This window comes from Macrobrachium rosenbergii, chromosome 49 (genome assembly GCF_040412425.1).
Source record: "Macrobrachium rosenbergii isolate ZJJX-2024 chromosome 49, ASM4041242v1, whole genome shotgun sequence".
Taxonomy (NCBI): domain Eukaryota; kingdom Metazoa; phylum Arthropoda; class Malacostraca; order Decapoda; family Palaemonidae; genus Macrobrachium; species Macrobrachium rosenbergii.
Window position 1 is genome coordinate 13,770,915 of NC_089789.1, and position 15,868 is coordinate 13,786,782.

The following is a 15,868-nucleotide window of genomic DNA, read 5'->3' on the forward strand; positions in this document are numbered from 1 at the left end:
ACACTTTCAACAACGGCCTAAGATCTACAGCAATAACAGGATTCTTGCATCCCAAGACAAAATACCGTAATTTGTCCAGTGCATCTGCAACAGCTATGGGTTCCCCCTCGTTGGGTGCGTATCTGGTTTCCACGGCATGAGTCAACCGGCTGCCGACCAATGTCACTTTTCATCCTGTTTTGCAGCTTCATTGGCAGAGCGTTTACCAGTCTCTTTGGCCTCAACGAACTGAAAACATCCTCTAGTGTCATGTCTTGGTTCTTGTCACCAAGAAGATCAAGTTGTAATCTTGGGGTCCGCAATGCCCCTAGTAAGAATAACTGAAGAATTGCATCTGTGTAGTTGTCTTCCTCATTGCAGCTAGGGCACCGAATTTTGAACTTGCAAACCCCAGCCTGGCCTCGGAGACGCATGCCAAAGCTTCGAATCAGCTCCTCACAGTCTTGGCGCATATTGTGGAGGGTGGCTCTTGCAACCATAGTATTTTCCACACATACGGTAAGCTTTTTAATTTCAGCCATGACCTTGTCCATAGATCTGTTAGTAAGGCTGACCCCAACTGACCATGTAAGATCTTTGTGCAACTGTTCATCACAACATGCAAGTAGCTGAACCACCTTGTCATGTGCATCAATTCTGGTGGCATTAACATATTCCAACCACTGTGACTGAAAGTAGATCCAACTTTACTGGAGCTAGCTGACGATATTGCTGGATGCTTGACCTTTTTGCCCTTTGCAGCAGCAGTGTGCACTGTGTGAATAGCACTGTGAGTGGTGATCAAGGCAGCCACAATGGCGGCATCCAGGTCCAGAGTCATGTACTCACAGCCGGGGATTGAGCAGCTGACAGATGGCATCTTGGGAAGCGTTTTAAGATGATGATGATGATGGTGTGTGTAGAGTCACAGACTGTGATCCTAAATTGAAACGTGGTTCATTTTCTTAGTCTCTTTATTTAAGTAACATCAAGCAGTGATCATGGTCAACTGAAACAGACAGAAACCAAAATAAGTAATTGCATTACAGCATGATGATAAGCATTAAAACTACATAATTCTCTATCATGCACCATCTTGGGCTTGCTCTCACTACCATTAGGAACTTGCAGCACACTCTGGAGCCAGTGAACAAAGAAACGATGGAGCAGACAGACTGCCCAGGAGATACTCAACAGGAGTAGGCAACGCATGGACTAAGTGTGGATTGCGGTGAGTGGAAGTGCACACTTAGGAAGCAAAGGATGAAGGATGATGTATGGGTAATTCATGGGTACTAATGTTGTCTTATACTTTATTTAGATTATGGTTTCTTGTTGGTATGGTGTGCACAATTTGAATTCTATGTAGATTTTTTCTTTTCCTCGCATAACGTCACAAGTGGATCAGCATGCGCAAAGAGTACCAGTGCAGAATGGGGTCCGACTGTATATATATATATATATATATATATATATATATATATATATATATATATATATATATATATATATATATATATATATATATATATAATATATATATATATATATATATATATATATATATATATATATATATATATATATATATATATATATATATATATATATATACATATATATATATATATATATATATATATATATATATATATATATATATATATATATATATATATATATATATATATATATGTATATATATATATATATATATATATATATATATATATATGTATATATATATATATATATATATATATATATATATATATATATATATATATATATATATATATATATATATATATATATATATATATATATATATATATATATATATATATATATATATATATATATATATATATATATATATATATATATATATATATATATATATATATATATATATATATATATATATATATATATATATATAAATTAGTCAAGGGCAGGAATACTCTGGAGATTCACACTTCCTTTATTGCTTCCTACCTTTCGTGATTCATAATCACATCGTCAGGGAATTTTTTTCTTTCTTTTGAACCAATTTTTCCAGCTTGCGACATTTGTGAAGAAGGGCTGGGCCGTAACGTGTCCTCACAAACTGTTGAAAGTTGTTATAACCTCTGATCCGTAGTCGAAAAACGAAGAGAAAGGCGAAGAATACGAAGTTCAGCACCATACTAATAGAACTCCTAACGGGCGGCCGGTAAACATCATACAAATCTGGCAGATTCGATGCACACACAAATTGTAGTCAAGGGCAGGAATACTCTGGAGATTCACACTACCCTTATTGCTTCCTACATTTCGTGATTCATAATCACATCATCAGGGAATTTTTTTCTTTCTTTTGAACCGTTAGGGGTTCTATTAGTATGGTGCTGAACTTTGTATTCTTCGCCTTTCTCTTCGTTTTTCAGCTACGGATCAGAGGTTACAACAACTTTCAACAGTTTGTGAGGACACGTTACGGCCCAGCCCGTCTTCACAAATGTCGCAAGCTGGAAAAATTGGTTCAAAAGAAAGAAAAAAATTCCCTGATGATGTGATTATGAATCACGAAACGTAGGAAGCAATAAAGGAAGTGTGAATCTCCAGAGTATTCCTGCCCTTGACTACAATTTGTGTGTGTGTGTGCATCGAATCTGCCAGATTTGTGTGATATATATATATATATATATATAAAATATAAAATATATATATATATATATATATATATATATATATATATATATATATATATATATATATATATATATATATATATATATATATATATATATATATATATATATATATATACACACAGGCAGTCCCTGGGTTCTGACAGGCTAAAAAGCGGCTTACGACAATCTTAGGTTACGATGCTTTTCAAATATATTCATCAGAAATTATTTCCTGGTTTACGATGTGTGTTCTGGGATTACGGACGCTTACGACACCGATCCGATGGAAGAAACATGACTCCAAAATGGCAGAATAATAAAAATTTGGAGGTTTTTGATAAAAATCTCAATAAAAATGCAGTTTACATCGTTTTCAGTACACCCAAAGCATTAAAAGTAAGGTTTTCTTAGGATTTTTCACAATTTTCAAGGATTTTCGTCTGATGACGATTTTCAGCTTATGATGCGGCATAGAGCAGAACCCCCATTGTAAACTTGGGACTACCTATACTGTATATACCTATATATATATATATATATATATATATATATATATATATATATATATATATATATATATATATATATATATATATATATATATATATATATATATATATATATATATATATATATATATATATATATATATATATATATATATATATATATATATATATATATATATATACCCATATACAGTACTACACTGGTCCTCTTTGCACGCATTGATCCGCTTGTGCAGTTATGGCAGGGAGAGAGAAAATCTACATAAAATTCAAATTGCGCACAATATGTAGGCTATATATACTCTTATTTTAAACTCTCTAGTTGAATTTTTTTTATCTGACATAAACTACGCTGTACTGCACCATTTACTTCCTTGGGAACTGTATAGGCTGTGGACATACAGTAAACCCCCCCGTATTCGCGGTCTCACTATTCACGGAGTCACCTATTCGTGAATTTCTCTGTGGAACATATATATCAATTATTCACTGAAAATTAGCCCATTTGCGGTATTTTTCACTGAGAAATATTCACTAATTACTGTATTTTCATATCATTTTCATGACTAATAGCAGTTTTTGTGATAAAACTATTCAAATACTCAGGTATAAGCAATTTTAGAGTTTTTTTGTGTTTAAACTACCAAAGTAGGCAGTTCTAAGTGTTTTTAGGGGGGGTTTTAAGTATTTGTGGATTTTAGCTATTCGCGGGGGGGAGTGCGGTATGCTTCCCCTGCGAATACAGGGGGTTTACTGTACATATATACATACAGGTAGCCCTGATTAATTCTGTTATCTTGAGTTTCATCTTTACTTGGGACAGAACAGAGCCAGTTGACTACTTGGTTGATAGCAGAACACCTGTCTACGGGCAAGAAAGAGTAGAAAATTCTGTAAAAAGAGAATTGAACAGACCCATTTGCTATATCAGTGGTTACTACAGGCCTATGTATATTGAGCATGAAGACACTCATAAGAGTGCTAAATACAACTTTAATCCTCAAATGTGCTCAGTAATAAATGTATTGCCTAAGTGTAGCCTGCAATTGCAGGTCAATTTTATATATATAATTTTATCACTGTATTATCATTCTTAACATTGTCATTACTATTATTGTATATCAGGTCCACAATAATATTCATTGGTGAATTATTGTTGATTTTATAAAAAAGTTACAAAAGTTTTCAAAACCTGCCCTGGGTTCATAAACCCAAGACAGGGTTCGAAAGCTTTTGTAACCTTTTTTTTTTTTTATAAAATCAACAGTAATTCACCACTGAATATTATTGTGGACCTGATATACAGCATATCTCGTTCCCGATCTAGAGGAGAAAGACCTATTATTATTATTACTGTCATATTTTCCTGACTGTTTAACCGTTAGGATCTAGTTAACAGCCTGCAATTCTTGTAGTGGCGAGTTAAGTAATTAGCTAATTGCAGTAGCCTTCAATTTTTATTGACCAATAATTCCTGCACCAAAATCTGAAACTCTCAATTTGATGCTATTAAGATACCCATTTACTTAGCTCTCACCAATTTTTATGATAACTTCCTAATTCATATCATGAGGTTTTAGTAAAAAAGAGCATGCCAAGCTAAGGTGGGCAAAAAAATTAGGCCTATAGCAATAATTATATTCTGTACACAATTATGTGATCCACTAGCATATAGAATTGAAAGTGTATGAGGGACAATATTGCGAAAAAATAGGCCTAAGGCAGTAAATGTTTTATTGTTTGTGCAGTTAAGAGATCCACCAACATGTAAAATCTAAAGAATATGTTGGACAACATTGGCAAAAAATTACAAAATTTACGGGATAGTATCATTTTGCTTCATAAACATCATTTAATTACTTTATATTATTTTTACCAAATTAAGGTAAAATTTGCGTTGTAAAATCTTATTTAGCTTAAAACGACTACAGATGCCCTGGGTCCTTCAGTTAAGAATTGCTACAGTTCTGTCATAGTGTAAACTAACTTATGATTAGTAATCACAATAAAAAAAAATGTATAAATCATTACATACAAATGTATTTAATGATGTAATGGAGAAATATTACCTGCCAGTATTGATATTTTTCTTATGTATAATATGATGTAATGGAGAAGTATTAGCCTTGAGGATTGCTAAGTCATATTGTTACCAATACTATATTGTTAAATTCTTTAAATGTACCAAAAATCATTTGATACAAATATATTAAAAGATATTTTGGAGAAATATTACCTTTGAGTGCTGATACTTTCTTATTTATTTATGTATAAAATGATGTTATTTATATATAAAATAATATAATTTATATATAAGATAATGTATTAGCCCTTAGGATTAATACTTTAATATTTTTAACTAGACGGTATTTTTAAATTATTTAAATATACCTAAACACAATTGAAATAAGTAAATAAGATTAAGATCCTACTGAATATTACCTGTTAGTGTTGCTATTTTCTATCTTGTATATAAAATAATGTATTGGAGAGATATATTAGCCTGTAGGATTGATATTATCTTATACAGTATTATTGAATTCTTTAAATATACCAAAAACCATGAGATACAAATATATTAAATGATATTTTTTAGAAATATTGATTGTTATTATTGATATTTTAATTTTTATATGCAGAGTAATGTATTGAAAAAATATAATACCCTGTAGGATTGATATTATCTTGTATAGCATTGTTAAATTCTTTAAATGTATCTAAACGCTATCAAAATAACTGTATAAGATAAAAATCCTACAGAATTTAATCACAAACACCAAAGAAGAAAAAGAAGAAGAAGAGAAAGAAGATCTGTTTACATTGGCTTTTCCACTCCCTCCATCTCTCCCCCCTCCCTCTCTCTCCCTTTCCTTAGAGGATCGCCTTCAGACTAGGGTCCCGTTACCTAACCCTCTACGGAAGCTTCCTCATTTTCGCCCACAATTTCGGCAATTTGCCCCTGAGATCGGTCCTTCCGGTCTCAAGTGGTGTGAGTATGACTGGGTTAATTGGTTTGGGTTGTAATTGGTTATAAATTGGTTGTTAAAATGGTTAAATTGGTGTGAAATATGGAGAGGGTCGAGGAAGGTTGTCGGATCTACGTTCGTCAGGGAATGAAGTGTTCCATTTTCGGTCACATTTTCGGCATTTGGCCCAGGAGATCAGTCTTTTCGGTCTTAATTGGTGTGAGTATGACCGGGCTAATTGGTTTGGTTAGTAATTTACGTCAGACTGGTTAACTATGGCTGAAATACAGAGAGGAACGAGTGAATTTTGGGTCGTGACTCGTCTTGGGATGTTGAGACACGTCGACGGCCGGACCAAAAATGGAGATTATTTTCGCATCTCGATATATATACTTTTCATATCCAAATATTTGTATACTTTATTATTAAATGCATCAATTTTAATCATTATTTAAGAGTATATTATAGGACTTTTCGAGAAATATAACAATTTATCTTCGTATCTCCGCCGATCCCGGCCGTTCGGCCTTACCCTAATCTAGTCTCTTCTCCATTACTGATAAAAATAAGTTTTAATATAACTAAATATTGGTTATATTAACAACTCATAAGAATTCCCTTTCGTTTTTAGAAAAAAATTAATAAACCAGATTCTTATAACAGATTAATTGCGAGATTTTCATTAGGTTAGGTTAGGTCGGCTGCCTTGTGTAGCCTAGGCCTATAGGCTAGGCTGAATGTTAAGTCCAGAGTTTGATATTAAGTTAGATAATTAGATTTTTATAATTTGCAGTAAGAATAACCATGTTTTTTGAAAAGTTCACCATATTTTTATGCTAGGCTATTATTTAGGTGGTTTTGAACTTCTTGTATGTAACAGATTTGTTTAGGCTAGTCAGGTTAGGTTAGGTTGTGGTTTCCTTTGCAGTAGTGTTTGAGGATTATATTGAGCCTGATTATAACTATTTTTTTATAGGCTATGCTATTTTATTATTGATAATACGTAGGCTTGGCCTACTTAATTATGATGAAACACCAAAGTTTGTGTTTTCACTATAAATATATATTATTTTATTCACACTAGCCTCACCACAAATTGTAATGTTGGTAGATATTACTTGCATGCAGTTTCCATTGAAATACTCCAATTATGTATGCAAATATTTTGCAAATAAACTATAGGCCAGGCCTAGACTAGTGGAACTTGTTTTTGATGACATAAGAATTTTCACATTAATGTCAACATTGATCAACCATGTGATGTCACTTAAAGCTTTAAGAGTCAGGTTTGTAAAGAATGATTACTTATTTGGTGAATATAGTGAGTGTAAGTGGCACTGACGTGCAAACCCAAAAGTGATTCGAAGTCACTTCACCCATTCATCTAAACAATACGTTTTAGCAAAGGAAATGGGTTTCCAATCCCAAAAATGTGGTTTTTCAAAATACTGTTCCTTGTTCTTTGCATTTAAGTGACTGTCAGCATCTTATAAGACCACATTTGCCAGTAAATAATATTCATTTCCTCAAGTAAATTACTTTTAAAACAGTGTTGAGTGATACCTAGGTCTACTGGCTATGTTCGCTCTCTTATTTGAGTAAATATATTAAGGGATTCATTATCCCAGTTTTATAATTAATTGTGTATCTTAGTACCTGCAGGAGTTAAACACATTGTGTTTTACTATTTAAAAGGGTTAATTTTTTAAGTATACTTAAATCCAAGACCATATACTGTATACCAAAAGTGCTCTCTTGTGAAACACAGGCAGTCCCTGTGTTACGATGGGCTTGGCTCATGATGTTCTGAGCTTACGACACTATTCAAATATGTTCATCGAAAATTATTTCCCGGGTTACAATGCATGTGCCGGGTTGACGACGCTGATCCGACGGAAGAAATATGGCTCCAGAAAGGGCAGAATGGTAACATTTTTGAGGTTTTTTGATGAAAAACTCAATAAAAATGCAGTTTACATCATTTACAAGACACAAATGATTAAAAGTAAGGTTTTCTTATGATTTTTGACAATATTTTGGGTTATGACGATTTCCAGCTTACAATGCGCCGTTGGACTGGAACCCCCGTCATAAACCAGGAACTGCCTTTACCAGTACAATGCATATAAAGTAACCATCGTTATAAGACCCTTGCTTATGAAATTTAAAAGATAGAGGCAATCTTACTCATTCTTCATAATTTCAAAACTTAGTGTGGGTGTTTTAACATACAAGTGGGTGTTTTCTGGTTTCATGTGAGCTGTTTTGGTGGACCCATTAAGCTATGCATATTTTTCAATTTCCTCTCAGGGCCTGACCATAGTTCATTAATAATTGCATATTTTATAATGATCATTTGTTTTTGTGTTTTGTGGACATTTGCTTCATTATACAAGGATTTTCATCAGCTGCGGCTGTGCAAGTTGAATCCTTCTACAGTATATGTTGCAAGAACAACTGTATACCTTACAGTGAATAATTAGATCTGTTACTACATTGAGTGGAGAATTAGTGGTACATTAGATCAGCTAATTGTTATATAGATATAAGTGTAAGTACTTTTCATATATGAAGAAAACACTTATTTTCTTATTCACTTTACTAAGTGCATAACAGGCGAGACGACAGATGGACCTGTTCTTGAAAACTGAATGTCAAGTCTTCTCCACGTTTGGTATTCATGTTTAAGTGTTCCTTGTACTTAGCAACAGCCATGATAGCACTGAATTATCTTCTTTTCAAGAACTGTCCTACCTCAGGATAAAATATTTTTCTGCTTCTGATTTTTCCACCCTGTTGACATGAAAGCTAGAGTTTTTTTCTCACGAGGCTAGCATTGCTTATTGCAGGTAAGTTACTTTACTTCCCCATAGAGGGGTAGTGCCGTCAGTGTACCTCACTCAGTGCAATGTAGGCATTACTTAAGGTTCTTTGCATTGTCCCTTTTGCCCCTAGCTGCAACCCATTTCATTCCTTTTATTGTACTGCCGTTCATGTTTTCTTTCTTTGATCTTCCTCCCTTTCAGCACTGAATGACAGTATAGATCCCAGCGCTTGGCCTTTATCCTAAATTTTATATTCCATTCCATTCCTCCGTCTGTGGGATATACTCTCAAGATCTTGCCCCAGTGGAGAATGAAATTAGGTGTGCTCTAGATTAGAATTTTACTTTGTACTCACAAATACAATCAGTATTTTCCAAGGATCCAGGGCGCATCATCTTAGTAATACATCCACAAGGCATCTTTAGGCCAGCTGAACAGTGGCTCTAATATTTGGTAGTTAATTGTATGTCCTCAACAGACCAATCAAGAATCCAGGTCAGAATTGGCCACCTTTTGGCTAATCAAAATCCAGCAGCTTAACCGCCAGCCATATTGAAAGGTCACAAGGACCTTACAGCGGTAGTAAGTAGCAAAAGTATAATAAGATAATGGTTTGCTTGGCAAAGATGGTGTAAAGTGTATGCTTGAAATTACAGGTTTTGCATTGAATAGTCACCAGTAGTGTACTGTGCTATATTTTATTTCAAGATAGGCATTGTTTTTCATGAAAGGAAAAATAATCCCTGAATGTTTAATATTAGATTGTTTTTTCTTTGCAGGGTAAAGGAGGATAGTCAAGAAAAAGCTGATTCCAGCAGTCTGAATTTGAATGCAAGATTTTGAGAGCATTACAACCAAAAAATGCCAAAACGGGAAACACTGAAATACAGGGATGATAATATTGATGATTTTCCTTATTAAAAGGTACTTTTGACATATTTTCCTTTTGTACATCTGATAATGAAGTGTTTTTTGGGATGATGAAACTCAAGTGCTAAAGAATTGTATTTGGTGCTTGCCAGAAAAGTAGTATATCCTTGAACTGCTGTGGTTGTAAAGTCAAGGCTTTACTTAGCATTAACTTGCAGATACTGCAGCTTTACAGTTAGCAGTTACTATTTTAAATAATCTGTAAAAATTGGCATTGAAATGTTTGTTAGACTTGATGGTAAATTTTTGTGTAAATTCCAGTCTTTGGTGATTTTTTGTAAATTTCTTTTGAAGAACCTAAGGAGGGCTGTTAATTAAGATCAAAGTTGAGTAAATACGTCAGCAGTAACAATGAAGAAACAGAAGACCCAGCGAAGTAAGCCCCCAAGTAACTGGGACAAGCCAGACAACGAGTGGAGACCCAGCCATTTTGTTAGCCCGGTTGAAAAATCCAGTCCCTTACCTATCGAACAAGAGTCTCTCAGTCGGACGTTTCTCCAGGACTCTGGAGGAGAAAGTGATGGAGGAAAACACAACACCTGTCCTGTTTGTGATAAGTGGTTCTCTAGAAGTGCTGCCTTGTTCTGTCACATCAAGCAGAATCACAGATATGTGCTGAGCAGACCTAATGAAAATTCTCTTGAAGAATTGGAAAAACAGACCAAGGAGTGGAAGAGACGCATGAAAGGAGAGGACTCTGGTTCCTCTTCGTCGAGTGAAACTAAAGTAGAGGCTTCTTCTTCGGTTGTTTGGAAGGACAGTAGAAGAGGGTCAATTGGTACCAGACTTAGATCCAGTGAGTCTGAGGAGAATGGTGATCATGACATTGAAAATTATCCAATTATTGGTGGATCAGCCTCTGCTGGCAGTTCAACTGGAAGTTTACTCTCGTTTCATAATGGCAGTTCGGAACTCCTTGATCCGGACCAGAGTTTTTCCATTGTAAGGAAGGATTTGAAAAAGAGAAAGAGGAGTCATGAGTCTCAGTTGAGAAGTGCAGACACAGAGGGGGATCTTGCAAATGGTGTCAAAGTAGAGCCCATGAATACCAGTACCACATATTCAAAACCTGTGATAAATAATGCTATGAAAAATGTGCCAAAAGGTAGTTCGTTTACGAAAACCTCTGTAAATGGGTCGAATTGGAGGTGTTCCAGTCAAATGAGAATAGCAGAGCCAGCCGAAGCTGTCCAAGACTTTGAATCATTTGATTTTAGCGTGGACAACAGCCCTAATGATAAAAAGACACACCAGTGCCCCATTTGTAGCTCATGGTTTTCCAGTGCAACTCTGCTGACGTACCATCACATGAGAATACATATGACCAACGAGTTCCAGCAGTGCTTCAAGTGTGGAATGGTTTTTTACGAGTCTTCATTGTATACAGCTCATGTTAATCTTCATGAAAAGGTTGCTTCATGAAATAATGTTTTAGTGAGGCATGATAAATGAATTTCATATATTACTTTTGCATATGAATGTTTGAAAATCCATTTTTTTTATCCATTTTGGAAGTTAACTTTGAAAATTTTACATAGTGCAATAACGTTTTCAGGCTGAAGCAGTGTATTGTTCAGGAATGAAATGAGATTTTGCTAAATTGGTGGGGAGTAGCTTGATATCATCTGACAATGAAATACTTCTTTCTGCCCGGAAGAATATGTAAGCTGGTCAGACATTCTTAACATCCCAAGAAGCACTGACTGGTGCTGTGTGGCAGGAGATGCATTTTAAAACAGTTGACTAGATTATGAAATGTAACGAAGGAATATTGGCTGTGTAGTATTGTTGGACGTTATTGTATGATTATGTAATCATAATTGTCATGAGGCAGTGATGAAATATGTCATAAAATGTTTTGAAAATCCCTCTGTTCAGTTTTTGTCCTTTCAGCCCTGAAAGAGAACACGAGAAAGGCATATATAAATGTATGGAAACATGTTCTAGGTATTTTTGCTGTGTTTGTTTTGCAGCTAAAGAAGTACGCTGTTCATGTATTACAAAAATCTTACGTTGTATTTTGCTGAATATTTTCAGTAATTTGAAGAAGGGGACTTAGGTTTAACCTGTGAAAGGTATTACAAATGTTTGGTTTGGCAGATCTGATTGTATCTTTATTTTTAGTCATACATTGTTGCTCCAGTCAGTTAGACTACTGTCTTGTATTGCTACAAAGGGTCGATGAAATGATAAAATTTCCTCAAATATTTGTTATATAACATACTATGTTTCATTTACATTGTCTTGCTCACTTCATAGAGTAAGAAATATGATGATTAGCTGCTTGCAGCACCTGACATGAGAACCATCCTAGCTTTAGAAGTGTAATATGTAGGATCCCTGGTTAGATTCATAAATATAGTACAAAGGGAATGAATATGACAGACTCAGCCACAAAGAGAGAGATTATATTAGTTGTCTGCCTGTATGGCATGGGCCATTTGCCACCAGTGTAGCATATTGTAAGCTGGGATATACAGAATTTACCTCTTGATAGTAAGCTCGAATTCCTTGTTTACTGAAGTTTTAGTTCTTTTAAATACAGTCTGTAACAGAATGATCTGTGATTGGAGTAGAATTTAGAATTTTTCGTTGTTATTGTTTTTCATGTTTTAAATATGTTGCAGGGTACTATTTTCACTCAAATGTTGGCCATGTGTTGTAGTTCCTATTACCATTTAGTATTTTTTTTAAATTTTTTTAACTGAACCTGAGTGATTGTTCCCTGTAGGGAGGTAGTGACATCAGTGCACCTCACACAAAGCACTGTAGGCATTAATTAATAAGCTTCATTGCAGCATTCCTATGGCGCTTAGCTGCAACCCTTTCTCATTCTTTTTACTATAAGTTTGTTAATATTTTTCTTTTTTTTATCTTACTTTCCAATATTCTTCTTTTTCCATCTTACTTTCCATCCTCTAACAATTGTTTCAACATTAGTTTCAGCTCTGGAGACCTAAGTTTTCTATTACAATTCCATAGTGATTGTATTCTTGCAGGAAAAGATTGTGATGTAGGTAATATCTTCTTGTGCCACTTATCAGTTATTCTCTCAAAAGTTACTTAGGAATAAGATAACATTTTCAGTTATCAGCTGTTCTTTTACCTCAGGAACACATGAACAAGAAAAAATTCGTATATAGATTTGAGGATTTATTTATATTTATTACTGTATTCCTATTACATCTCTCAGTAATATGGCAGTGTGATGAGGATTTTTCCAAACTTCCTGGGAATAGTACATTTTTCCAGACTTACTGGGATTAGTCAGCCATCTTAAAAAGGCTACATTTGTGCTTTTAATGGATATCAGTTGTTCCTAGTGTCTGCCAGCTTATTCCCCATCCCAAGTTGTGTTTTTTATTGATAATATACTAGTTACATCCAGGCTTGGAAAACATATGCTGTTTTGTTTAGCTTTTCAAATTTTGGTGCATTACAGTATTATAACCAACATTAATGTATACAAACTAAGGAAAAGTTAACGTTTCAGTTGGTGAATATATTGCTCTTCATGTATTTTTACTTTGCAGTTTCATCAACCACTGGAAATTTTGCTCTCCTAAATATGAGTAAAGTGACAGGAGATCATTTTTACACTGTAATGTAACCAGAACAGTGATTTATTCCTGGAAATATAAAACTGGCCCAATGGTTTCTTGAATGAATAATAAAACAGAAACTAGACATAGGTACAACAACTTGATTAGTTGGTGATAAGAGACCAAAGTTAAGGAGTCACTCTCTTTTACAGGGTTTTTCAGTCAGGTACTGTATTGTGGGTCATTCATTTTTCAGTCATTTACTGTATTATGGGTCATTCATTTTTCAGTCAGGTACTGTTATTGTGGGTCATTCATTTTTCAGTCATTTACTGTATTATGGGTCATTCATTTTTCAGTCAGGTACTGATTCATTTTTCAGTCAGGTACTGTATTGTGGGTCATTCATTTTTCAGTCAGGTACTGTATTGTGGGTCATTCATTTTTCAGTCAGGTACTGTATTGTGGGTCATTTAATTTTTCAGTGAGGTACTGTATTATGGGTCATTCATTTTTCAGTTAGGTACTGTATTACTGAATAGGCCATTTATTTCAGATACTCTGTTACAGATCATGTAATTTACTGTGATCTTCGACACGTACAGTGGTCCTTTATAAGTTTCATCCATTTGTGAAGTTAGAAATGACATCCATTTCTTAAATTAGAAATGTCATCCATTTTTTTAAAATTTAGAAGTGACATCCATTTCTGAAATTAGAAATGCCATCCATTTCTGAGTTAGAAGTGACATCCATTTCTGAAATTATAAGTGACATCCATTTTTGAAAGTAGACATGTCATCCATTTCTGAAATTAGAAGTGACATCCCATTTCTGAAGTTAGAAATGTCATCCATTTCTGAAATTAGATGTGACATCCGTTTATGAAATTAGAAATGTCATCCATTTATGAAGTTGGAAGTGACGTAAGATATCTGAAATTAGTAATGGCATCCATTTCTGAAATTAGAAATTTCATCCATTTCTGGAATGAAAAATGTCATCCATTTCTGAAATGAGAAATGTCATTCATTTCTGAAATTAGAAATGCCATCCATTTCTGAAGTTGAAAATGTGATCCCTTTCCTAAATTAGAGATGTCATCCATTTTTTAAATTTAAAGTGACATCCATTTCTGAAATTAGAAATGACGTCCATTTCTGAACTTAGAAATGTCATCCATTCTGAAGTTAGAACTGTCATCCATTTTGAAGTTAGAAATGTCATCCATTTCTGAAATTAGAAACATCATCCATTTCTGAAGAAAAAAATGTCATCCATTTCTGAAGTTAGAAATGTCATCCATTTCTGAAATTAGAAATGTCACCCATTTTTGAGGTTAGAAATTGCATCCATTTTTGAAAGGCAGCAATCCGCTTTTGCAGTCCAGATGAATTGCATTTCATTGATTGTAAAATTGTGATGTTATTGGCCTGAGCTTTTCATTATATACCAGTATCTTTTTTATTCCCAAAATATCTTTTTACAAAGATAATGCATTAGTATTTTTCTAATCCTTTTCCAGGTCTTAAATGAACAAACAGCTGGATGCCAAATGTGTTCTTAATATTCTGTAGTTTAAGGGGCCTTTCTGTAGAAAATTCCTGTGGTTTTTTTGTGTGCAAGTGTGATGTTCTTGGTTAAAATGGTTGAGTTATACCTCTGTGTAACAAACAAATCTTGCAATGCATGTAGGTATGTTATGAAATTGTTTTAATTGCCTCACAAATCAAGAGTACATTGAATCAAAGAGAAATCACAAAAACGAAGTGTAGGAAGAGGTCAGAATCAGTCGGTATTAATGTAGAAACAATAAATTTTGAAGCAATTTGTAGAATATTAAAAACACTTCATTACAGTATTTCAGGATGTGCAAGGGAGTTGCCTTTCCCGTTTGTTAACCAACAGTATCGTATGTTATATCATTGCATTTATATAAAAGAGTTTTAAGCATTATAAATTGTACTGCATCATGAACAGAAAGGTCAGATTAAGCTAGAACTATCATTTGACTCCTTTTCCTTGCTACATCCCCAGGACAACAGTGTTCTTGAGAATAGTAACCAAAAAGTGCTTTTCACTGTCCCCAATCTTGACTGGTGTAATATCTTGCCAATATACTATGTATTCTGAATTGTTAGATTTCACTCAAAGGAGCAAGTCTTGTTCTAAAATGTGAATCTAAAAAGCAATACATTTTCAAGTACTGAAAATCCAACTTTCCATATCTTTTTTTGTCCTAATAGGTTAATAATTTACGCTCCTCATTTTTCACCTGATGCTTCTTGTAGGAGTTCATATGTTTCTCATTCCATCACTCTAACTCTGTGAGGTTCATACATCAATAGAGATTGGCCTGGATTGTACTCATGTACAGTTCTGTGAGTAGTTTGTGGATGAACTGCCTATTTTATTATTTAAATCTTTGCCATCCAGGTATTA

The 15,868-nt window shown here is 34.0% G+C and overlaps 1 protein-coding gene across 3 annotated transcripts; it reads left to right on the top strand.

The window, feature by feature from the left end:
- The first annotated feature begins 5,946 nt into the window (after positions 1–5,946).
- LOC136832108 (zinc finger protein with KRAB and SCAN domains 1-like) lies at positions 5,947–15,644 on the top strand. Of its 3 annotated transcripts, none has more exons than XR_010851055.1 (3): positions 5,947–6,152; positions 9,734–13,720; positions 13,790–15,644. XR_010851055.1 is itself a non-coding variant. In XM_067092788.1 (3 exons), exon 3 carries the CDS (start codon positions 10,236–10,238, stop codon positions 11,304–11,306), a length of 1,071 nt encoding a protein of 356 aa, XP_066948889.1. In that variant the 5' UTR covers positions 6,014–6,152; positions 9,734–9,878; positions 10,179–10,235; the 3' UTR covers positions 11,307–15,644. The 3 variants fall into 3 exon arrangements, 2 of the variants coding, with proteins under 2 accessions (XP_066948889.1, XP_066948890.1); XM_067092788.1 differs by having other exon boundaries at positions 6,014–6,152; positions 9,734–9,878; positions 10,179–15,644; XM_067092789.1 differs by lacking the exon at positions 5,947–6,152 and adding an exon at positions 6,219–6,348 and having other exon boundaries at positions 9,734–15,644.
- Positions 15,645–15,868: the final 224 nt, after the last annotated feature.